This window comes from Podarcis raffonei, chromosome 5 (genome assembly GCF_027172205.1).
Source record: "Podarcis raffonei isolate rPodRaf1 chromosome 5, rPodRaf1.pri, whole genome shotgun sequence".
In the NCBI taxonomy this organism is placed as follows: Eukaryota; Metazoa; Chordata; class Lepidosauria; order Squamata; family Lacertidae; genus Podarcis; species Podarcis raffonei.
Window position 1 is genome coordinate 86,577,282 of NC_070606.1, and position 25,636 is coordinate 86,602,917.

The following is a 25,636-nucleotide window of genomic DNA, read 5'->3' on the forward strand; positions in this document are numbered from 1 at the left end:
CGCCGCCGCCGCCGTCGCCTCCGTCTCAGTCACGGTGGTTTTTCCACCATCGCCGCCGCCGCCGCCTCCTCCTTCCTTCCTTCCTCCTCCTTCTCCTCCTCCTCCTCTGTCTCCGCAGTGAGGTCACGGGTGGGCGGCGCGTCAGCGGCTTCTGCTCCTCTGTCGGGGGCAGCCCGGCTGTGAGGTATGGACGGTGAAGCGGGGGAAAGGACGCTCGCTTCCCTCGGAAGAAGGTGAGGCCGGCCGGCCGGCGGGACCCTCGGGGAGGAGAAGCGGGGCAGGGGGAGTTGGGCGGCGGGGGGGGGGGGGAGACGACGAGGGTGTATGTATGGGGGGGGGGCTCCGTGTTTATACTGAGGCAATGGGGGGGGGGGAGAGAAAGCGATGGTCCCGGGGAGGAAGGGTGATGGGGGAGGGGAATGGAGTGGGGTTAGCCGCGAGCAGTTGCAGGGTGTGTGTGTGTGTGTGTGTAGGGGTGGTGTGTGTGTGTGTGTATTGCAAATGGGGTGCCGAGGGGGGGGGGGAAAGAAAGACTCGCCTCCTGTCCGGATGGGGGATGGGAAATAGGCTTCCTTTTTGGGGGTGGGGGTAATTATTACTTAGTGAGTGTTGTGTCGGGGAAGGATCGCCTGCGCGATGGGGATCGGACTAACAACCTCCCTCCGAAGGGGGGGGGGAAGGATTTCCTTAAACATTTTATTTATTTAATGCAATAAACTAGACAAATATGCACGAGTGGGGTGGGTGGAGGGAGGTTGTTCTGGAGAGCAACGTCGGCCTGGGAAGGGAAGCTGTGGCGTCGGAGGACAGAGAGAGAAGGGGCGATACGGCTGGGGCGGGGAGGAGGTGAAAATCTGAGGGCGTCTTTGGAGAGACTCTTTGCAGACACTCCGCCCCACACGGCCTAACCTTCCCCCTCTCTCTCCCCCCCCCCCCCGGTCGCCTCTCTGCTAGCTAGACTTAACCTTCCTCGCCGCCTGTCGGGGGAGGAGCGTCTGCAGCAGCAGGTTAAGTCTGATGCCAGAAGGGAAAGGAGTTTAGTTCAGGGCAGGGCAGGGAAATTCCACGAGAAGAAGAAGAGGAGGAGTTGGGGTTGGGGTTCTGGGGCTGGAGGTGTGGAAGGAGATTCCTAGTAGAAGGCGGTGGGGGGAACCGGGGGTGGGGGCGGGTCAGCAGCAGCAGCAGCTTCTACCAGGAATGATTCAGCGCAGGATGTGGGGGGGGGGGAGGCTGGGGGGTGGAGGGCCGCTTTTGTCGGGGTTTGCAAGCAAAGGCACACTCGCATTGGCTGTGGGAGTGTTAAGTCATTGCTTTAGGATGTTTCATGAGAAACTCACTTATGGACAAGGAGTTTCCAGACTATAAGGTATTGAGTGAGTGGCTTTCAAAGATTTCCAGTTGCAGGGAATCTTTTCCACCCAGACTGACTTTTCTGCTGAGGAACCCCTTGCTCACCTGCTCTGGAATGCCTGCATATTGCGGAGGATTCTGGGAAATGTTCTAGGGTGTGCACACTGTTTGTGCAATCTGGTGGGCCTCCCCGTTGCTCAGTGTAAACTTAAAAGAGTGGATCTTAGAATAGACAGGTCCAGTTTGCAAAGGCAGGGTGGTGGAAAGTACTGAGTGAGCTTTCAAGGAAGCTTGTTTACCATCTTCCCATTGAGGACGCCCTTATACTTTTCTAAGGAATCCTCTGAAGCAGTTTAAAAATGGAGGCTAGTAGCCTTTTCTGCAGTGGCTCCCTGTTTGTGGAATGTTCTCCTCAGGGAGGTTCGCCTGGCACCTTCATTATACACCTTTAGGCGCCAGATGAAACCGTTCCTCTTCAACCAGGCTTTGAGCTGACTAACATCCTATATCATTTTAAATGTGTTTGTGTTCTTGTTTTGTTTTTATTATGTATGTTGTGTTTTTATCTTGTATTTTTATGCTGTGAACTGCCCTGAGATCTACAGATGAAGGGTGGTATGCAAATTTAAATAATAATAATAATACAGGTATTTATATATTTGAGTGTTTCTTCAGGAGGCGGTTTACTGTGGATGGGTGTATAAGAATTACAGTGGTACCTTGGGTTACAGACGCTTCAGGTTACAGACGCTTCAGGTTACAGACTCCACTAACCCAGAAATAGTACCTTGGGTTAAGAACTTTGCTTCAGGATGAGAACAGAAATCTCGTGGTGGCAGTGGGAGGCGCCATTAGCTGAAGTGGTGCCTCAGGTTAAGAACAGTTTCAGGTTAAGAACAGACCTCCTGAATGAATTAAGTTCTTAACCTGAGTTACCACTATATTGCAAAAAGACGTTGGGAGAAGAAATTCTGTGAGATTTTTCATGTCTTTGGGGGGGTAGAATAAAGGGAATCTTAGGTGGGTATTAGTAAGGTTAATGGTTCTTTGTGGCATCTTGAATGATTTTTAGGGGAAAGTCTGTGGTTTTTTTTTGTAGGGCTAGGTTTGGATGGAGTGTGGTAATTTGACAAAAAGTTACTCTGGGAAGTGGGAAGCTCTGATTGTCTTTGGGGTAAAATAAATCATGTAATTGTGGTATGTGTGTTGAGGAAGTCTGGAGAAAGACTATTTTGAAAGCGTATACATTTAGTCATGGGAGAAGTGAGCTGATTTACATGGTAGATTTTTGAAATTAGTGATCTTAGGGAGTGAGGAACTCCTGTGCTAAATGTGTCCTGTCCCACCCTCCACAAAAATGCTGAGTATTAACCAAAAACTAGAAGGGAAGGGTATAGGCAGTTCATGCGTTGAAAGGGAAAATACATTATGTTGGAGTTGCTTTGTCTGAAGCAACAGTAGTGTTGTCATTCTTTATTATTGCACGAGAAACCTAAGTTCCAAATGTAAAATGTGTATGGTTGCAGTGCACTTATTTGTGTTTTATATACCAGTTTCAAAAGGCTAAAGGGAACTTTGATTTTTCTAGGACTTCTGTGGATTCTGAATTTACCAAGTATGAAAGAAGTGCTCCTTTTTTCAATTCTACAAATTCCAAGAGTATTTTATTTTACTTAAACATGCAATAATTTGTTTCCAAACAATTATTGTTTTCTCATCACCCCTGTATTTCTAAATAGCCTATATTGTGTAGATTGTGTGATGAAATTGAGAGGAGTTAGCTGGTGATGGGGGTTGGAGACAGCAGAGATAACAAATATGTGAATTGGGAGGGGGTGAGAAATGCATTACAAAGAGAGAGAGAGAGATTTATGGGGAAATGTTGGAGAATTCTGAGATCAGGAAATAGTAATTGGGGCAAGAGGAGAAGGGAACAAAGCTGGTGGGAGAGAAACTAACACTTGCTGTCCCTACCTTGATCCATTCCCCTTCAAAATAGGTTATGGGGTAAATACTGAGTGGAATGTGAGTAAAGCGAACAGAATATGTAGGGGAGGAGAGGAGAAGTCAAGTGGAATGTCTGCTTTGCTTACATTCTGCCTAGATAACTTCAGGACCTGTATTATATGCAAGACAGGCTGTCATTTCATAATATGTCTAAACAGTTGATACATTAAAATGGAGTGGGTGGATAAGATATCAGGAGTGCACATGTCTGTATTGTTGAGTATGCACAGGTGAATAAATGGGGAACAGGTAGATAAAATACAAAGATGTGTGCCGGAAGAAAACATGCCTCCTTCCCCCACAAGTAGGGCTAGGCAGCTTTTGGAAATCCTGAACTGTTCAAGGCTTTATAGGTCAAAACCAGCACTTTGAATTGGGCCTGGGAGCTAATCGGCAGTCAGGATTGGTTGGTCAGAATGTAATATGCTCAAACCATCTTGCCCCAGTGTGCAACCTAGCCACCAATTCCTGCACTAGTTGGAAGTTTCCGAACTGCCTTCAGAGGCAGCCCTATGTATAACACATCACAGTAATCTAAGCTAAAGGTTACCAGAGCATAGACAACAATGGTTAGATAGAGGTGCAGATAGGAGTGCAGCTGGGCCACCTGCCAAAGCTGATAGAAGGGCTCTACACCACGGAGGCCACCTGAGCCTCAAGTGACAGTAAAGGATCCAGAAGTACCTCAAACTGCATACCTGCTACTTCTGAGGCAATGCAACCCCTCCAAGAGCAGGCAACCTCCCATCCATCCAGTCTAGGGAACTGCCCTAGATCTGGATTGAGCTTCAGTTTGTTGGCTGTCATCCAGTCCATTACCAAGGCAAGATCTTGAGAGATCATGGATTTCTTGTGAATAGTTTTGGTTCTAAGTGAAAATACGCATAGCAATCTCTTTTATTTGACTATTCTTGATTAAGTGTCTGAAAGTAGTGCCCAGAATATTTTAACAAGATAAAGCTTCTGTAACTCAAGCTTGCACTCTCACTGATCAAAATAGGTTAGTTCAGGAAACACTATTGCTGTGTTAAGTGTGCATATTTAAAATATATGAATTTAATTTGAAACTGTTTGATTGCTTTGGTACATTTCTGATTATAAAATACCTGTTTTTCTACCCCTCATTCAGATTTTGTGAAAGGATGAACCCAAGAAATCAATTTTGCTGATGGCTGGGAGCTATTTTTCATTATTCGCAATGGTCGCCTATATACATATAGTTACAACCAATAATCTAGGATCAGCTTCTACTCGAGTGTTTATTGGTGAATTAACACTGAGACTGATGGAACTGGAAAACTTGGTTGGACAGTAAATCCAAAACCTTGCCTATGATAGTGCAAATAACAAGATTTGATACATAAAGCTCCCCCTCTTATAGAAGTGTAGGTTTGAAAACAGCACATCTCAGACTGTGAGAACTTCTGTGTTCTGATGGAAGAGCCTGTAGACATTGAAATCTCCTTCAAAGCTTAACTTTGTACTAAATCACAGTTTTCTATTGGATCAAAATTACTGGATCAGTTTCAAGACCAGTGACTTGAAGATTTGAGGAAAACCTTTTTATATGTGCATTGGGTTGTTCGTTTTATATTTAGTTAATTAGAGAAAAAGTATTTTTGAATGACATATTTCTAGGCGATTCCTTAACTTCAAAGGCTGTGATTTTAAATGCAAAGTGTTGAACTTTGCATTTACCTACTTTGGTGTCTTATTTAATTAAAAGCAGCCATACTGGTTGAGCAGCTGAGACAACCAGGAATTGAGATTTGAAAGACCTGCCAGTGATCAAACTTCAGAGTCACCTCTCTAAAGTTTAGCTATGGAAGCTGCACAGACAAACTTTCCCCGTGGTTGTCAGTCAAAGCAAAAGGGGACTGCAGCAGAAGAAGAGGACAGTCCTCCAGCAAAAAAAGCAATGACAGAAATGCATGTAAAACAAACGGTGGTAAATAAATTGTCAACAATAAAGAAGGAACATTTGGATGAATGTGAAGAAAACTTTATGGAGGACAGAGAGGAAGATGCCAAACCAAACACTGCTGCAGCATCTGAGCCCTTGAACTTAAATCCAGGGCTGAAACATACACTGGCACAATTCCACTTAAGTAGCCAGAGTTCGCTGGGAGGACCAGCAGCATTTTCTGCTCGCCATTCTCAAGAAAGCATGTCTTCTGTCTTTGTACCTCTCCCATCGCCCCAGATCCTTCCTGGTCCACTGCTTGTTCCTTCCGACAGCTCTACGGAGCTGACACAGACTTTATTGGAAGGGGAGTCTATATCTTGTTTTAACGTTGGAGGGGAACAGAGACTTTGCCTGCCTCAAGTCTTGAATTCTGTGCTCCGTGACTTTTCTTTACAGCAAATTAACACAGTGTGCGATGAACTTTACATCTATTGCTCTAGGTGCACTTCAGACCAGCTTCACATTTTAAAGGTTTTGGGAATCCTTCCGTTTAATGCCCCGTCTTGTGGGCTGATCACACTGACTGATGCTCAGAGACTATGCAATGCATTGCTGCGCCCTCGCACTTTCCCTCAAAATGGCAGCCTGCTTCACGCGAAGAATTCACTGGCACAGCTAAAAGAGACAGGCGGTGCCTTTGAAGTAGAGCATGAGTGCTTGGGAAAGTGTCAGGGTTTATTTGCTCCACAGTTTTATCTGCAGCCAGATTCGCCATGTATCCAATGTTTAGAGTGCTATTCGATGTTTTCTCCCCAAACATTTGTGATGCATTCTCATCGAGCTCCTGACAAGAGGACCTGCCACTGGGGCTTTGAATCAGCTAAATGGCATTGCTATCTTCATATTAACAAAAAATATTTAGGCAAGCCAGAAGAGAGAAATATGAAGCGTCTCTTGGAAGAAATGAAAGAAAAATTCAGTATGAAAAATCAGAAAATAATCCAGGCTAAAGTAAGTTTATTTATAGTTGTAAAATATTTGCATTTAATTAACATTTTAAATTTCATTAATAGTATTCTAAATATGTGTTTCCTAAATGTAAATTGGACCCTTTAAATTTTTGAAAAACTTAAGTTGTTATCAGGAAGTATTATCATGGCAAATATAACAAAATAACACTTCAGTGTTTTAAAACCCAGGGATATTAGATAAGCTAACAAGTTTAGAATTTTACTTCTTGCTTCCTAACTGACTTAAGTGCATGGAACATCAATTAACATTGATGTACAGACTTGCCTGTTTGATTTTACTTCACACACACGCATGCATCCTTGTTATAAATAGCTTGGCACCAGGCAATGATAAATGTAACCATGGAGCACTGTCCATTCTACAAAATACCAGTTATTGTCTTTTTCATTAGGTGTTATATGTTGTAAACTGTTCCACAGTTAAATATGGCTAAAGAGAATAGTTAGAAGTCATTGTGATTTATTTTAAAAGAGCACCAAAAGAATACAGATAACGAGACCCACAGATATCTTTTCTGCTGGAGCATAGTGTTTAAATATCTATAATTATCTTTTCCATTATAAATTATTATTGTGTCTACTTTTAAAATCCCAGAAGCACCTTGTATTTTCTGCCTTCTAAATAGAAAAATGTTGTTTGTTTCAATTCAGAGATGTGAACACCTGGATAAATTTTATATATAAGTAGCCTTTAGGAGTTTTTTTGTTGTCCGTACTATATACTGTGTCTTTCATAACACATCAAAGAAACTACAAATGCACAAACATACAAAGCTGCCTTGTATCACCTGCCTTGTCTGACAAAGGTTCCCTAATGTTTCAGCCTTTTCTTAGCATGTGTTGCTTGATTTCATCTAAGCTGGCTTGGAAATAGTATGAATTGAACTTGAGACCTTCTGCATGCAAATTGTGAGCTCTATCACTGAACTATGGTCCCGCTCCAAAAACTCAGCAAAGCTTATTTTGGTGGGTGGAGGTTGTCAGAAACTGAGAGCAAGCAAGAAGCACCAAGAGATTCTTTTTATGCCAGCGTAGATGAGAGGATGGGAAATATGGGCTGGCAGTGGCTCTCCAGGGTTCAGGCAAGGGTCTCTGACAGACCTACCTGGAGATATGGGGGATTGAACTTGGGACCCTCTGCATGCATAGCAGATGCTCTACCACCGGGCAATGGCCTTTATTGAGAGTGACTCAGGATCAGTCCCTGGAATCTCCAATTAATAGTCTTGGATGGCAAGCTAGGGAAAAACCCTGCATAGATGTTGGCAGACAGAGCAGATGGCAATGGGCTAAAAGAGTCAGTAGTTTAATTTGGTTATAAGGCATCTTCATATGTTTACATGGCCCCATCTGATGAAGGCAGCAAGCCTCATCCACAAAGTGTGATGCAGTCATTTCAAAATGCAGTTTGGGCATATCTGTAGCCATTTCAGCTTCATGCTTACATGCCTAAGAATTCTCAAGAGGAGGCTTTAAGATGGGTGGAATTGTTGCGTGTATCTTTATAAGGGTAGTGGCAAGCTGTAACTCAATTCCTTCATGGAGAGCAATTGCTATACTGGTGGTTGCACATACCTACATCGAACTTTCCATATCTGTAAATTTCAAATGTCCATGATATGTACCAAAAACCCACACAAACTTTCCCCCCTGTTATGCTTGATGGGAAAGCAGGAGGTGGGAACTCAGAATTCATAACTAGCAAAAGCTTAACTGGCAACAAATGAAACAGCACTAACTTACTCCATCAAAAAGACCAGGTCTTCTAGAAGCGAAACTTAGAAGAGGGGGAAAAGCTAATCACTACCCTTTCCATTTATTGCTTTTCCAATAGTCATCGTAAATAGATAAAAGTTGTAGGATTTTGGTGGATCAACTTCTGTTCATGGATGAGTATATAAATCAGTCCATTTAATCATAGGCAAGCTTCTTCATTTTTCTTATGCTGTCTGCTTGTTGGGAGAAGTGGAGGATAAGTAAAATAAAGTAGCGAGAAGTACAGTTCATGTGAGGTTTTGCCTAGAGGCGTCGTCTCAGCCATGAATTGTCCATTGACTGGCAATAATACAGCTCTAAATGAATGTTGGACCACAGATGGGTGATTGGGAGCTTACTTGTTCTAGGTACACAGGCCAAGAAGATACTGAACTTGTTATGGCAACAGAAACTATAAATTTCCCAGCTTAATCAGGTTTATATGATCATTAAAGATGTAGCAAGTGTGTTGCTATTCATTAAATGACAACACAGCTTAAGGTATGGTAACTCATTAGACAATATTTTGGCTTACCTTAAAAGAAAATGATTGATACATTGTGTCTCAAGGCTTATAAACAACCTCATTATCGTTTTGTTGCATTCTTGCAATATGGCTAATGAAGGGCTATGTATTACCAAAATATTGTGCTGCATTTACATATTGCTGTATAAATACAGATGACCTTTCCATGAGCCTTCACAATATGAGTTTTAATGAGTGATTTGTGCGAGAGGGAGAATTTAAATAAGGACACAACGACTGCTATGAAGACTATGGTTTTGTTGATGTGCCAATGTGAGACTCCTCATACATAATAGGCCAGGGCTGTCTCGTGGATAGAATATTAAATTACAGTTTCAAGGAATTATATTCTCATCTCATGTGTAGAATAGTGCTTGTTTGGTAATGGGTGGTTACCTAAAATATGGAAGAAGCGTAGAGCTAAGGACCTCTCTATCAGTATTCTACACTCAACACCATTCCAATAACATGCATGTTCACCTATCTACCTTCCTCCCTTCCTGCTGGAGGCAGGGTGTTAGCATGTTTGTAGTTGAGCAACTATGCATTTGCATGAAGAAACAGAAGGGACTGCACGGATCTTAAAGTGTATTGAACGTATTTCTGAACATCATTCCAAATCCCCTTTCTTTCAATAGTGGGAGGAAAGAAATATATAAAGAAAGCTGGTTACATCTGAGTTGTGGTGATTCCCCCTCTTTATTTCTAGAGGAACTATTGCTGTTGGGTTTGGGCAAGTTATCTGTAAAATGCAAGACAATTAACATTATCCCAGGAGTAATTGTGCATCTGGGTAAGAATGATACAACTATATCCTCTCCTTTAGCTTAACAGAATGTAAAATGCTACTTAAAGCTTTTATAAGGAGAATTTATATGTGTGAGAATAGGAACATCCTTATCCAGCATTAACAGAAATTCTAGAAACACTCTGCTGCTTCAGCAGTGCTTCTAACACTTCTGAGATGTGAAAAGCAAAGTAGCAAAAGAATAGTTAAGATGCAGTGATTCTGGGGATCTTCACATTTTGATGAGAAAAAAGGGGGTGGAGGAGGGGTAGAGGAATGCCCTTCTGCTAATATGAACTACACCTAACTGGCTTTGGCTGACACCCCCCCAAAAGACTCTAAATATATTGTAAGTGCTGAAAATGCAAGAATCAGAGAAGCAGTGCTGCATAAGAATTTCTCAGGAGGGTAGGGGGAAATTCAAGACTTGCCTTTATTTTAAAAAAATGTTACTGTTGAAACTTTTGGTCCAATCCTTTTAAAAACATAATGGCGTGGTAAATTTTTATTTGACTCTCATAATATGTTTGCATGTGTCAGAACAGGTTTTTAATTAATTACGATTTGGGGAAGGTTGAAAAGCGAATTAAGTACTGTACTGTATCCGAAGCCATAGTGCAAGGTGTTGTTGCCTTCAAGTGCAGAGTTGTTAAAAGGGTTGGCATTATCTATGGAGCTGAGATGTTCCATCATTTTTTAGTAACCTCATGACGGATAGCGTGTCCTCCTTGTGACACAATTTGGGAGAAACAAATGTTTTTGAAGGCAAGTTCTTATGATTAGGAACTCCAGCTGTTTTTAGTTCCTCTGGTGCACATATACATCTCCATGTGTCTTGTGAAAATAGTGTTTCGTCTCCTCCGCATAAAGCATATTAAATGACTCATCATGGTTTAGCACATACATGAAATGTGCAAAGGGGAAGAAAAAGATCTGCCTACAGATGTAAGCACTTTGATACGCTGAAACAGATTTGCCCTGGGGAGGATCCCTGTTTTGAAGTTTCACCATCTGTGATCTAAACACAAACATACTAAAACTCTGTTTCTGTTCTCTGCTTCTCAGTTTCACTATGAATGCTCTCTGCAAAGTTGGTTCTTGGAACAAATTTGCTTTTTAATTTCACAGTATAACTGAGTGGTGAGTAATGAGTAGCCAAAGCACACGCTGGCTCTCAGGTATTCTCAGAAGCGTTTTTTTAAGAACTCAGACTTATGCTTTGTTAGCTGGGATAGAACAATGAGAAGGCAAGGTCATAGGCTAATGGTAAAACTGAATTAATTCTATATCTCTGAAATTCTCACTCTTAGCAAATTGCAGTTATCACCCAAGTTGAGATGCTATTTCACATGCAGTAGTGCTTTCCATTTAGGCTTTTCGTCCCATTTGAAGTGGCCCAATTTATCCCAATACAACACTTTTCCTACAGAAGAAACATTGTTTGATGTATACGTGTGAAACACATTTTGAAGTGGCAAAGCCATGTGGCTTTTGCAGACAAGGTTTGCTTCTAGACTTCTGCCAGCTCCTCCTCGTTACCTTTTTCTATAAAAATCTACCTGACTAATTTGCTTCCTGATTAAAAGAAAGAGGCTGAAGCCAGTAACTAGGCTTCCTGATCTGAGATTTTTCAGTTATTATTCTACGGGTGCTCCTTCACCGGGGGAAGAACAACATTGTTTGTTCATTCTCCGCAGTCATGTCCTATAGTTGCTGAACCTTCAGAAATGAAAGTTGAAATCCTCAAGGTTCTTTTAAGCTGTCATATTTGAAATAAGTATTTTATCTGGCCATGGAAACCCTAGCTCCTTTCCCATCTTTATCCATGATGAAGGTTTCATACTGATATACATTGCTATGACGATGGTATTAAGAACCTTGAATTAAAATCCCACATGCTGCCATTGACGCAATATATGAATATTTCTGAAGCATGTACTTTGATCAAAAAAAGCACAGGATCACTTTTGGTCACTCATGGGAGGCTTTGAAGCCCACTCCATGCCAGTATGGGAGCATCGTCCAGAGCAGGGTCCTATGTGTGGCATAGTATATTTATTCTAGTAAAAAAGCTGGAAGATGACCAGTTTTCAAGAAAGCTGCTAATTCTTTCATCTGTAATTGGAATGGGGGAAACTGAGGTAATCTTGCTTTTCTACTGTTGCTTCTGTTTCGTTGCCTTGTAATTTCTCCTTCCTAATTTGATGACATTGGAGAAATAATTGTAAAGCAGTTCCTCCACATCATAACTCTCACAACTGGAATGTTGTATCATAAAACATAAATGCTGATTTTTTTCCTTCCTCAGGCAGATTCTCAGTATAACCTAGAATTTCAACAATGGTATCCAGTTGTAAAGCAGGAAGCAGATTCCGTTAATCAGCCGCACTCATTCATGCATCCCAGGTAACATCCTTTTGTCAAGAATATAAACAGTGAATGCACAACATGAAGTTTAGTTGTGTTGCTGCCAGTTGAAAGTTTAGAGGTGTAGTTCATATTTTGCGTAAGGATAAGTGAACATTCTAGAGTTTGGTCACATATGTAACATGTGTCTTAAGAAATAATTATAGGCCTCCTGAGCCAGGGATGTGGAGGCTGTGATTCCCCATATATTGCTGGATTCTATCTCCCTTCAGAATCTTAAGTATCGTGGCCTCAGCCAGGAATTACAGAATTTGTAATCCAAAAGCATATGGAGGGCCAGATAAACCCCATTTCTGCTCTAGACCAATCTAGAGCTGAACTTTGATATTATGGGCCACTTCTTCCGCAGGAATTTCTACTCTTTCTCTCTCCTTTTGGTACACTCACTTCAGTTGCTGTTATTACAACTCTTGATTTCTCTGTAAAACTGAGCTTTTGTGCAAGAGTGATATTTACCTGACTTGTATAAGTTTTGTGCAAGTTTCATAGAGGTCTTGTGCAAAAGCACCTTATTAACAAACATATATCAATAGAGCCCAGTGTATGTACTGCAGACTCCAAGGTAATCTGTTGCATGTACTCTGTGGCATTCCTGAGAGAACAGTTCCTTTGCACCAGGTTGCTGACATTTATTTGTCACTTCAGCATGGGCAATTGATGGAAATGATCAAACTCAATTGTGAAATTTCCAGTCACCAGAAACAAAACAGCTAGCTTGTGTGATCAGGTAAGGAGAAAATGAAAGAAGGGTGCGGCGATAAAGGCCACACACCCAAATGTCACCTCACTGGACAAACAGCCCACCCCCCAAAATTTGTTAATGACCTTCCACATCCAGCTGTTATTTTTATGTATTGCATTTTCCACATTAAGGTGAAATCCAGAATAAATGCAAACAATAATAATCAGCTGGCATTTTGGTGATGTCCTGTGAGTATGGTGGAAAACATCTGTGCCTAAGCAGCACTGATTCTGCAATAAACGCCTGTCTGGGACCACCTTCATTCTTTTCCTCCAGGGACTTAAAACAGCTGCTAAGAGAAGACCTGCTTGAACACTTAAGGTGCATATGTAGGGAAAATTACTACATAGTTGCTTGAGTGACTGAAGTTGGCTGCCCGGAATATGGAGGCTCAGGAAGTGCATTTTTTGTTCCTTGCTCCTTCCATCTTTTGGGACCAGACCAGTGCAAGTGTAACAGCACTTTCACTGTGCTCTTGCAACCTGTTGTGTCTCCTGGCTCTTCTATCCCAGCTCTTCAGCCCTTCCGTTACCTGCACCTTTTGCTTTAGAGCTTTCTCTTTACTATGCTATGGACTTACCCCTGCAAGCAATCCAGTTCTGCCCCACTCACATTTTTCTCCAAGCTGAGCTTTTCCCACTTACCTGCAAGGTTGATTACCCTGCTTGTAGTTGACACAGATTTCTCTGTTGCCTCTCTCTTAGACTTGCCGGCATATACAATTTAGGCTAATGTAAAGCTGGATGTGTTACAGCAGCAAGTACCAATGTAGTTAGGAAGCAGATTCCTAAAGCGGATGGCGGTGAGGGGTGATTTGTATCGGCCTGTCAAGGAGCTGCTTTTCTCAGGCTAGATTTGGTCCAGAGTTAATTGGGCATATATTGTTGCACTGTGTATGTGTGTGGGTGTGTGCAATAGCAACTTCAATCTATATTCAAAAGTAAACATTAAATTGCTGCATGGGAGACTCCACTTGCGCTGTATTGTTGTCCGTCAGTCTCACAAATTAAACGCAGCTGTCTTTCAACCATGTGAAGAGTTGACACGCTTCACAGCTCACAGAAACCATGGGAAGCTCTGCTCTGCTGATGACATGTCTGTATAATGCTGATGTAGCAGTTGAATTATCACATGCGCCGTTCCTCAGCTAATTTCACAAACAGAGCACATTGCTTCATTATGGTCACATATCTACCAGCCAAACAGATGCCCTCTGTCCCAGGTATTCGTAATAGCTTTCAAAATGTATCTGGCTTCCATCCCCCAAAGAGAATTTCTTTAAAACATTTTTTTAAATTGCACATTATTATTTCAGATTTCTACAACATAACACAAATGGAAAAACAGGAAAAGGGAAGAGAAAACATTAAAACAAGCTTAGTCAGTACAGCATGAAGCTGTTAATCTCAGGGTCATGGATTCAAGCCTTGCAGGGTCTTGGGCTCGATGGCCCTCATATTCCCTTCCAACTATGCAATTCTATGATTCTGTGACTCAAATTTGCTTAGTTAATTGTGTTCTTTGCACCTTCCTTTTCTAAATAGCAGTATGAATTCCCGTGTAGTTGATATTGGGAATAAAATATTATTTAAACTGCATAGGAAATAAGAGTAGTTGAGGCTGCAACGCTGCACTTTTGAAAGTATGCTTTTAGGATTTATATGCTGCTGTTAGTGTTCAAAGCACTTCCATGTGCACAGGATTGCCAAGGTAGTGTACAAGAACCTGCAGAACACAGTGGTGGTGTTATCACTTTCTATAGTGCAAATTTTGGAGAGTGGGACGGATGTGATGAATAGAGGCTTAGACTAAGTTATATGAAGGGTCATCTGCTACTGTATGAGATTACCTGAACTCTTCATTATTCATCAGTGGCCCTCATCTGAGGGTTACACCACTTCCTGAAGTTCAATGGATAGTGACGTGGGAGAAGGCCATATTTAGCATGCCCTCCTTAGAGGATTTCTCCTGGTGCCAGCTCTGATGTCTGGACAAATACAAATGCCAAGCACTGAAAGGACATTTCAGCATGTTCTGTAACTGGCTTTAGGTTGGGGTTTTATGCTGGACATCTTTTAAGCCTGCTACACATAGATTTTTTTCCACTTTCCACTTGAGAATTGTTTTATTAGTTTCATCTCCATGAATTGTTTGCCACCATGGGAATCTTATACTAAAGGGTGGTCTTTCTTTAAATGTATTAATACTGTCTACGATGCTGGTGACAGCTCTTTAGCTGCTGCAGTGCAGCTTCTTTACACTATATAATTTTCCAATATGTGCCTCCACTTCAATCTGAGAACACAGGCATTTATCACCTGCTCTGTAGCAATTTGCTTGCAGATGCAGTTTTTGGGAGCAGAAACACTGCTGCAGCCATTCCCACATAAGAAACCATGCAGTCCTCAGGTAAATAAGCGAAAATTTAAAATGGTAGGGTGCCTTTGTTAGTTAATAAGGGAAGGAACTGGTTTTACTAGGAATTAATTTGCTCTGTCTTTAAACTAACTCACAGCTGTAACCCTGCTGATATTCATCTATGGGAAAAGCGAAGTTGCTCCATTACTATAATGTGGTTTATTTATGCAATATGAGTGGCATCTTCTGCACAATTTGAGCACTCATAGTTTTGTATAATATACAGTTAAATCTATGTGATAAAGTGATAGCCTAAAAGCATCATGCAAATTTTCAAGAGTACAGAGTTGAATAAGGTGAGGTACTGTAGTAATACACAAAAACTAAAACTTTCTCTTTATTCATCCTTGCCAATGAGCCATTCATATCTATAGCAACTAGTTGATTTGGTTTCTATCTTGCTTTCCTTAGTTGATTTGTTTTTTATCCTGTTAAACTAAACAATGAATATGCACAACTGCTTTAAAACAGATTTCCATTTTAAATCTGTTCTGGTGTAACCAAAGCCAAATTAATTCATGTTCCCAGGTTTTAAAACCTAAGATGTAATAATAGTTCATGCTTGGTTCAAAATCAGTTGATTTAAGTAATTTTTGTTAATTCTGCATTTTTATTTTTTTCTTTCCAGCTACTACTTCTATATGTGTGATAAAATGGTTGCTCCCAATGTCTCCCTTACCTCTTCTGTGCCACAATGTAAAGAAGCTACTAAAACCGCAGAGAAGATTTCAGAGGTAATTAAATCTCTACCGGGACAGTCAGTGAAGCAACACAGCGGTGGCAAACGTAAAAAAGCCATTTTCTTTCAGGATCTTTCTCTTGAAGTACAAGAGAAAGTTGATTTGAAACTTAGTACAGAAGTGTGTGCTAATTCAGGTGAGTAGGAAAAATAAACATCTTTCTGTACACTTGCATCTTGTAACGTGCAGCTGCTTTCTGGTGTAGCATTTCAACAATCATTACTTTTCCTACCTTTTTGACTCCTATAGAGCGGCCTGTATCCATTAAACCTGCAAGCAGAAGGAAAGCTGAACTGATCTCTTCCAAAGTGACTACAGAAGACGTGGTAGAAGTAATCAGCAGTGCACAAACTTCATCTCAGACTCTTCCACGTGATACTGGCTGTGATGATGACAAAGGGAAAATGATGGAAGATGTAATGAAAACCTATATAAAACAGCAAGAAAAGCTACATACAATTTTGCAAAAGAAGCAACATCTTCAGATGGTATGGCATGTATTTGATTTAGCTTCGTTCTGTCTTCTGAAACCTGCTTGTTGCATAACTTTTTGTAGTGGTTTTAAATCTTGATTACCGTGAAGTGTTAACTACAATAATACACAGATAGGATCGTACAAGGTAAAGGCTTGTCTCCTCATTTCGAGTTACATTAACTTAATATACTATAAACTAATATAATCCTGAAATTGCTGACTTGGCTGCCAAACCTCAGGTGTTACTGGAATAATCTTTAGAGTCTAAAGTCACCACCTGGACGTGCTTTTTTATTATTGTATGGTAAAATGCCATGGCTACATAATTATAAATTCTTACATTGTAGACTGTGTGTCTGCACTGGAGGAAGTGCTCTGGAAATATTCTGTCCAGAGGTTCCTTACACAAAATGTAAAGGATTGGAAGTCCGCAAAGGGGATACTTGAGATAGCATTAGACATAAAATTGAGGTTGTAGATAGCCACTAAGAGTTGCCTATAGGGAATTAAGTAGGGAGTTCTACAACACTGATTGCCACGCCTCCCCTTTTCTACCTCTAGGCCACAAATCACTGGCAACTAGCATAAAGTAAAGGTAAAGGGACCCCTGACCATTAGGTCCAGTCGTGGCCGACTCTGGGGTTGCGATGCTCATCTTGCTTTACTGGCCGAGGGAGCCGGCGTACAGCTTCCAGGTCATGTGGCCATCATGACTAAGCCGCTTCTGGTGAACCAGAGCAGCGCACAGAAACGCGGTTTACCTTCCTGCCGGAGCGGTACCTATTTATCTACTTGCATTTTGACGTATTTATCTACTTGCACTTTGATGTGCTTTCGAACTAGCATAGGCTCCTGTAAATTGATATTGGTGATTAATTTTGTGGATTAAATTACAAGACTGATTTAACCACCGCCAGTACAATTTTGACTTGAATGTGGGAGAAAGGGTATCATTTAGTATATACAAAAATCTATCTGAAGCCGTATGGAACAATCCTTCAGCATTCCACATAGTGCTCTGCTGCTATAGAATAAGGCTGTGCATCTGGTTCCAGACAAATCCTGGATCCTGAACTGAACCAAGTTTGATTTGACCTGATTCAAGATTTATCTAAAGTGGACTGAGGCAGCTCCAGATCACCTCAGGTCAGGTCTACCTGGAGCAAACCATAGCTATCAATGGGGGTGTGTTGGGAGAAGGAGATTATGGAGGCATTGCCTCTTTTTCACCACTACCAACCACATGTTTAATTAGGGTTTTAAATCCTAATTTTTAATTAGGGGCTGTGCAAGCCACCTCATTGCATTTGGGACCTGGACTGGGGCCCGATCAAGTTTTCTGAATTAGGAGTGCCTTGCTGAAGCCTACTGTTTAACACTTGGCTCCAGTATTGTGCAGAAAAAGTGAATCAAGTAGACTTTAGGTGTTTACACAATCTTATGCTTATGTGTAACATTAGCATGTTAAATAAGCATGAAATTCACTCTGCTGCAAAGGATTAAGGGCTTAATTAGTGCGATTATCTTTGTACCAGCTCTCTGCCAGCTTTTCTATTTACTTGTGGTATGAAACCTTAACACAAGAGCCCTTCTGTGGTTTGAGTGTCTATTAATGACTCTTGCTTGCATTGTTTAAAAGTGTTAAGTATTTCTAGATTGGTGTACACTGCCCTTTGACAGTGTGAGACTTCACTCAGATAAGAGTAAATATGATCAGTGTAAGTTTGAAAGACATATGCTAAACTCCTGATTCTGCAGTGCGCCCTGAGTAAGTAGCAAGAGCTGCATAACAAGTGGAGATATCAAATTGAATCATGTAGCCTGTGAGCCAGAGAAGCATGAACAAAAATTTGGGTGCACTGTTGGATACTTCATATCCCCCCTTAAACATTCATGCAGTTCAGGGGTCGGCAACCTAAGTCCCATGTGCCACAAGCAGTCCATGGGGGTTGTTTGACCAGCCCATGAGCCTCCCCCGAACTGAGCCGCCTGCTCGGCGAATCCCCGTGCGCTGCGCTAAACCGGTGCAGCACAGCACGGGGACTCGCTTCTGCGGCACCGGAAATCGCGTCTGTGCATGTGCGGATGCCAGAAATCGCATCTTGGGTTTTACAGACATACTGAAAAATAGCTAAAGAAACATTATTGGGTTTTGTAGGCGTACTGGAAAATAGTTACAGAAACATACTATTTGTAAATTGGAGTGGTCAGACATGATTTTCTTCAATGAGGCAATTAAAACAACAACGGTGCCAAGCTCATTCTTTTTTCAGTGTTCCTGTTTCATATACATAACACCAGGAATTTGAAGGGCTGACTCAGGTTACTCAAATTTTACTGTAACGCCACTAAACTAGTTTTAGTTCACTAGCTGTCAGGTTCACGAACATGATGTGCAAGCTTGTAATAGGTAATACCGTGGTACCTCTGGTTGCGAACGGGATCCGTTCCAGAGGCCCGTTCGCAACATGAAAAGCCTGCAACCTGAAGCGCCGTATCTGTGCAGGTGTTCAGCATGATTTGGTGCTTCTGCGCATGTGCGAAGCGTGATTGAGCGCTTCTTCACATGCGCAAGCGGCAAAACCTGGAAGTAACCCTTTCCGGTACTTCTGGGTTGCCATGGGACGCAACCTGAAAAAACATATCATGAAGCAAACGTAACATGAGATATGACTGTAGAGCATGTGTGCAAACTTATTGAAATGGTCTGTATTGATGAACAAAGTTACTGCATACCAAGTCAAGACTGTTGGTCCACCTTGCACAGTATTGCAGCTCTCTAAAGAGTTTCATACAGGAGCGAGTCTTTCCCACCCTTACCAGGAGATGCTGTGGATTGAAGCTGGAACATTTTGCATGCAAAGTACATGCTTTTCCACTGAGCCTACAGTATGATTTTTGCATACATCAAACTGAATCTAGTTTTTATGGACTGTAGAAGCCAAACATAGTTATATATATATTTGTAAGAAAAGCTGCCAAGAACATGAAATTTATCCATTCTCTGGTTTCAAATAAGTGCCACAAAACTTGAAGCTATATTCAGCATAACAAAAATGACAGTGACCGTAGAAGTTTGCAATATAGAAATAAATGCTTTGTGCTTTTGTGGTGTTGCTAACATTCTGTAATTCTGGTCATTTTCTTCACAGGAAGTAGAAATGTTAAGTAGTTCAAAAGCCATGAAGGAGTTAACAGAAGAGCAGCAGAATTTGCAAAAAGAACTTGAATCTTTGCAGACTGAGCATGCTCAAAGAATGCAAGAGTTTTATGTTGAGCAAAGGGACTTGGAGAAGAAGTTAGAGCAGGTAATAAAGCAAAAATGTACCTGCGATTCTAACTTGGAAAAGGACAAAGAAGCAGAATATGCAGCTCAGGTGAGCACAAAACATTAGTTTAACCTGGTTGTTGGAGGTCTTCGCTTGTTAATTACCTATGAAATTGCTGCTGGAGCATAGCAAATAGCAGAAAATACTTTATATTGCAAAGGCATGTAAAACTTGTAACAGATACAGAAATTATGCATTTAAAGCCATAAATAAATACAGTGGGTTTGGGCCAATACACCCTCTATAGACAGTTTTAAATATACCCACACACCCTCTATAGACAGTTTTAAAGAAGATGGTTTAATGTATGATGATGATGATGCCTGACTTAAATTTTTGATGCAAGTTTGGTATGTCTCCTAAATTCTTGTTTAAAAATTATCCTCTCTGATTATAGAACGGGTTTTATTAAGCATTTGGTATCACCACTGGAACCACAAATATCAGCATGCTTTAAAAGACTGGCATGTGTTGAGTACGGTTGATTTTCTGTACCAAGCAGGGCCTGTAAAAAGTATTCCTTATATAGTTTTTATGTTAAATTCATTTTTCAGTTCTAGTCAATACACTGATCTATTTTTGTGCCTTAGTTCTATTATGGATTAATTTAAGCTTTTTCAGTTTTATTAACTAGGTATGTCTCTCTTCCCCTTCTTCCCCCATATATCTTTTATCTTCTTAATAAATGGACTAAAGCCCTTATTAGAGTGTACTGACTGGCAGATTACAATGAGTTTACAATTCCTCTAGATCTAAGATATCAATTACAATCCAATAATAGCCTCATTATAACAATACCAATTTATAATACAATTATTAATACCAATCGTTCAAATTCCATATTATATAATTTAGATAAAGTGCCCCCCCCACTTGCTGGATTTGATAATTTTCTATATTTCTGCATGCCAAAATCTTACTAATTTCCATTACATTCTGGTCATAATAATAATCCCTTATACAACAACTGCAATATTAATAACGTCTTCTAGTGTTGACACATTAAATGATTTATAAAACTACAAGTGAGGAACTCAAACTATATGCTTGTTCTTCCTGTGTATGGCAATTATTCTGTCTGTGGTATTTCTTCCTGTCCTTGTAAGATGCTATGTCTTTCTTTACCCCGGTTGTTGCTGTTATTTGTCATGCCTTGGTTGGAGCTGATATCTCATTGTTCCAGAAGTTTATCCATAGCTCTGTCCCGTGCGTCATTGCTTTGCAACTTTTTGCAGCTGCAAAAGACACTATGTCCCAGTAAATAACCTGTTTTCACCATTTTTCCTCTCCGCCTGGGAAGAAGAGCGGTCTGTCGAACTGCTGATGACTCAGTAAAGAACCTTATCAGTTCTTTGGCAGTTCACAGACTCCTTCATCCTTCCTTCCAACTGAAGATAAATGAGCAATCATACTTCCAATTAAATTAAATCCCAAGTCCTCTTAGTGTTATTCAGTTCACTTCGTAAATAATAACAGACGGGGAAGAGTCAGCTCTAAGTTTCCATCGTAAACCTTTTGCAAAATAGAGCTTCCTTCCCTTTTCCTTTTTTTTACACACAGTTCTGTTTGATGTTATATTCCATATTTATAATCCAATTTCTTCCATTCCTGCTTGTACAACTATAATTTGAACTAACATTCAGAGTAGAGTTGCTGAATCATAAATGTAGAGAAGAAAACTTTAAAGAAACTGTAGGCTCTCCTCCCCGCACCATCTTTTGCACCGAATTAAGTCTTATCTCAAGTTCAGACCATAAAGTCCTTGCAGTTGGTTAGTTCCGCAGTTTGTGATCTCATCTCTTCTAGCATGCACCTGTACTTTAGTCCAATGAAGCTCTAGTTAACAGGAGAAGCTCTGCTTCTTAATGGCACTATTGGAGGGTTTTTGGCAGGCAAAGTGCTTTTGCACTCAGCGCCTCCCTGCCCCTCTCATTCCGTGCCAGAGTGAGAGCCAGTACTGCAAGTGAAGCCCGTTCTCCGCCCCCATCCCTGGGGGGAATTTGCAATGAAAATTACCCTCAATCCTTTGCCAACAATCTCCCATTGTCATGGGGCTGCCTCCATTAAGGCAGAGAGGAACTGGAAGCCCAGATCTAAGACATCCTTGGGGCATTAGTTCTGAAGAGAAAATTAGAATGATATCTGACAGGGGAAACTAGAGTTAGGCCTTCCCCTCTTTTCTTATTTGAATGGGAGTCAAGTCCATGTTAGGATATTTCCGTTCCACCTTAAAAAGGGAGCAGGATGTTTTGTGTCACAGCCTGCGTATTTCCTGTTCACAGGATGTTTCTGTTGTGTCTTTGCTTTCGTTTTTCCCTCTGTGCCTGAGACATTGAAGCAGGCAGTCTTGTTTTCTCTTTGTTCTGACCAACGCTGAATAAAGTTGTAAATAATGCTCTCCTGCGTGCATCTTTTGCTGTGCAAATTCTGCTGATAGAGCGTGCATCAGCTCTGGAATGTGGCAAGCTATTTCTGGAGCTCATGTCACTAATTGAATGATACTGCGTGTCTACGGGAGATCGATGGATCGTCCGGAATCGACGGGTCATGATGGCCTTTGTCTCCCTGGCAGTATCCCAACAGTCCATACTTCTTTAGTTAGGATAACAACAATAATGGATTGTTATCCTAGTTCGTATCCTAGCATCGTAGCGTTAAAAGAAACCCCAAAGGTTATCAAGCCGAATTTCCCCTCGTAAACAAGCTTGCAAATGTTCTTACTAGCCTTGTAGGAGGCCAGGAGCTGGTGTTTATGTGCTGGTTGAAGAAGAAGGGAAGACCCTTATCCCATTGTTGTCATGGAAACACAAGATGCTAGGCTGGTGTAAAGAAAAATCTTCTGCCAAATGGCCCAGCAGAGGAGGATCAGAACCTGAAGGGGGGAAAATGGTTTCCTTTCCTCCACAGCCAACTTGGAAACCAAGCAGATTGCTAGAGGAGGAATGGAGACATCCATCCCTCTTGCCTCCCCTCTCACACACCTGTGTTGAATCTATGCATAGAATTCCCAATCAACTATTGCCTCTGGATTGAATCATTAAATGCAAGACTGACTTAATGATGGAGCTGTTCTTGTATAAACACTCCAGTTCTCATTAAAGGTTATACAGTGTTACCCTGGTTGTCGAACTTAATCCGTTCCAGGAGTCTGTTTGACCCCGGAACCATTCAAAAACCAAGGTGTGGTTTCTGATTGGCTGCAGGAGCTTCCTGCACTCAATCGGAAGCCACGTCGGACATTTGGCTTTCGAAAAACATTTGCAAACCGGAACACTCATTTCCAGGTTTGTGGCGTTTTGGGGCTGATTTGTTCAACAACCAAGATACCACTGTACGTAGTAGAAAAGGTCACAATTTTTCCTGCACTCCACCACATGGGTAGCTTAAGCAATCTGAACCATACATGAATTGGCCCTATATACCACTTATTTTACTTCAGAGTAAGTGTATGTAAGATCCCATCATTAGATTGTAAATCATTTGTTAGGAACACTTTCTAGTATGCTGGTAGTAAAGAAACCCTGTTACATTTGTGCTGAAATGTAAAATTTATACTAAAGCTCTCCACTAGATGGCTTCTATAGCTCACTAATTCCAGAGAAATCTTGGTCTACATATTTCTGTTTAGTAAATTGGCTTATGTGTGTCATGAGGAATGCATTTCCCAGAGGACAGAATGGCCCGGTTCATAATGTTGAACTGTGGTTTAATGTGAATGAGTAATGTGCTGGTGCATGCTTCTTGAAATTCTCCATTTTGGTCCTACCTCACTTTTGGTCACAACAAACCACAAGCCTTGACTTCTTGTGACATCTGAACTTAGAACTGTGGTTTATGTCCAGACTAGCCATGACTAGTAGCCAAGGTTAGCTCTTGGTTTACTGCTTCTTTGTTTGGGGAAAACAAACCATGAGCTGGATTCAGGCGACACGAGAAGTCATGACTTGCGGTTTGTTGCTCCCAGTGTGGTGTGGGGAAGAAGAAGGCGGGAATCTTTGAACTGACTACGCCAGCACCCTGCTTGTTTGCATTAAATCGTAATTAAACATGAACTGTGGTTTAATTTTGATTACAGTCATTGTTGCCTTAGGTCAAATTATGGCCTTGCACAGGCCAGCATATTACCAAGGTCCACTCCTGCACACACATGCGTGTGTATTTTTGCCTTTTGCTAAGTTGCTTTGAAGGAAGGGTGAGATACAAGTCAAATAAATAAATAGATAGATAGATAGATAGATAGAAATGTGATGCTGATTATTATGCACTGAATACTCTGCATGTCCTGTTTTGCTGCTTGTGGCCTCCCCTTTGCTGTCACCCTGCCTCTGCACCTCTCTTAACTGTATTGCGTGGTGAGATTTTGCTGGAAACTAGTGCTGCTGGCGAGTTGGAGGACTGCCGCTTGGCTTCCACTTTTTGAAGCAGGCACCTCCCATTGCCGCACCAGTGGGCTCGTATCTGTACATACCTTACTTAATGTTGTTTCAGAAACAACTGTGTGGTTTCTAGAGTTGCATGGATGGGGATACATTAAGAAGTTTTTAAACCTTTTCTCTCCTTTTAAAAATGTGCAGCTGGCAGAGCTAAGGCAGAGGCTGGATCACGCTGAGGCCGATCGACAGGAGCTTCAAGATGAACTGAGACAGGAACGAGAAGCGAGGCAAAAGTTGGAGATGATGATCAAGGAATTAAAACTTCAGATTCAGAAGTCTTCAAAAAACGGCAAAGGGAAATGAAAGTGCCAACGAGATTGTATCTGCACTTTCTCAGCAGGGCTAATAAATGTCCTGCCAAGGGGAAGTCAAGCCATGGATCAGCGAAGGTATTGGGACAGTCATGGGGAACTTTTCCTATGTGAGCAGAGCATCAATGGAGTAGGAGTTGTTGCAATTCCCAATCATTTCAATGACGTTTTGCACAAGAGAAGTTCCCAGTAGATTGTGTCCGATTTATGCATTCAAATCTGTAATGATACACCTTTGTAAAACTTCCAGACTGACAAAATCTGTATTTATGTTGCTTTCCTCCCTTCTTTTTTTTAATGGTTTTGAGCAGTGTTGAAACCACTGGTTGTATTCAGCACTGCTATTCTGCTCGCAAAGCAGACTTCCACTTGTACAGTGGAACTTCCTCCTCTTCTTTTCTCCCCATAACCCCCTGCATATCCTCAAATCAGCTCTTGTAGGTTGGGGGAGCTTCCAGAGCAGATTTTGGGGGACATGCAAGGAGAGGAAGAGGAAGCGTTGGCTACAACCCGTAGTGTTTTACACTCCTCAGTGTAACTTTCTTTTACAATCTGTTTCGAGGGCTCTATACACTTTTTACTGAATGCAACTTTGGTTTCTTTCAAAATATGCAGGAGCTGCATATTTGCTTTCTATTGCATGCAGTCCATTTTCATAAAATGGTTTTTATAGTTCCAAGAATCTAAAGCAGAAAGAAGAGATTGTAGAGAATTTGCTGCCATGCATTGTTCTAGCCTGATACTTCATTTTGATTATTAAAGCTGGATTGAGAACTGCTAACTGGTAATTATTCAACAGCAAACATTTTTCAAAATGCAGATTTCCACACAGTTAACTGTCCGTTATTAACTGTTAAAATGCCAAATGCCAATTCTTTCAGTACCCTGCTGAATGCTGTTATGAAAAGGAGTTGCTGAAGTAGAAACTGAGATATTTTATTTTCAAAGCTTCCTATTCACTCTCAGCTTCTTTGGGTAACTCTTCAAGCAATGATGACAGAAAATTTCACTTTTGATACAGTTCTTTGAGGATTCCCAAACACTTTTGGAAGTTTGAAAATGTCAGCCTTATTTTGTAGAGTGGCAATTTTAACCCTCAGCTGAGTGGGTTACTTCATTAGCAATAAAGTTCTCATTCCTGGATTTTCTTTGAGCACAGGAAAGTGGGTGGTCTTGACATTTTAAAAGTATTTTAAAAGTTGAGGGGGAACAAATGGAGTCTGTGATATTGTGAAAGTGATGCTAATAAGGTTCATTTAAACGGCAAAGTAAAATTGCTGTCATTTGTAAACAACATAGTTATTAAACCTTTACTTCTTTTGAAAAGAAATGCTAACGTTTAGTGTGGTTATAAGTTGGTGCCAGTAATCAAGTAGTTCAGTTCCAGTGTTTTTTTCCA

At 41.2% G+C, this 25,636-nt stretch overlaps 1 protein-coding gene across 2 annotated transcripts; it reads left to right on the forward strand.

The window, feature by feature from the left end:
• Positions 1–25,018, forward strand: SKIL (SKI like proto-oncogene). Of its 2 annotated transcripts, none has more exons than XM_053390534.1 (7): positions 1–233; positions 4,487–6,274; positions 11,671–11,768; positions 15,578–15,825; positions 15,939–16,177; positions 19,317–19,541; positions 24,068–25,018. In XM_053390534.1, the coding sequence occupies exons 2-7, from the start codon at positions 5,180–5,182 to the stop codon at positions 24,227–24,229; spliced, it is 2,067 nt and encodes a 688-aa protein (XP_053246509.1). In that variant the 5' UTR covers positions 1–233; positions 4,487–5,179; the 3' UTR covers positions 24,230–25,018. The 2 variants fall into 2 exon arrangements, with proteins under 2 accessions (XP_053246509.1, XP_053246510.1); XM_053390535.1 differs by having other exon boundaries at positions 1–184.
• The last annotated feature ends 618 nt before the right edge of the window (positions 25,019–25,636 follow it).

Bases quoted from the DNA above. Each gene is read 5' to 3' on its own strand.
- SKIL (XM_053390534.1), top strand. From the start codon at position 5,180: ATGGAAGCTGCACAGACAAACTTTCCCCGTGGTTGTCAGTCAAAGCAA. The intron at 6,275-11,670 runs GTAAGTTTATTT...TTCCTTCCTCAG, and splicing joins AGAAAATAATCCAGGCTAAA to GCAGATTCTCAGTATAACCT. The intron at 15,826-15,938 runs GTGAGTAGGAAA...TGACTCCTATAG, and splicing joins AGAAGTGTGTGCTAATTCAG to AGCGGCCTGTATCCATTAAA.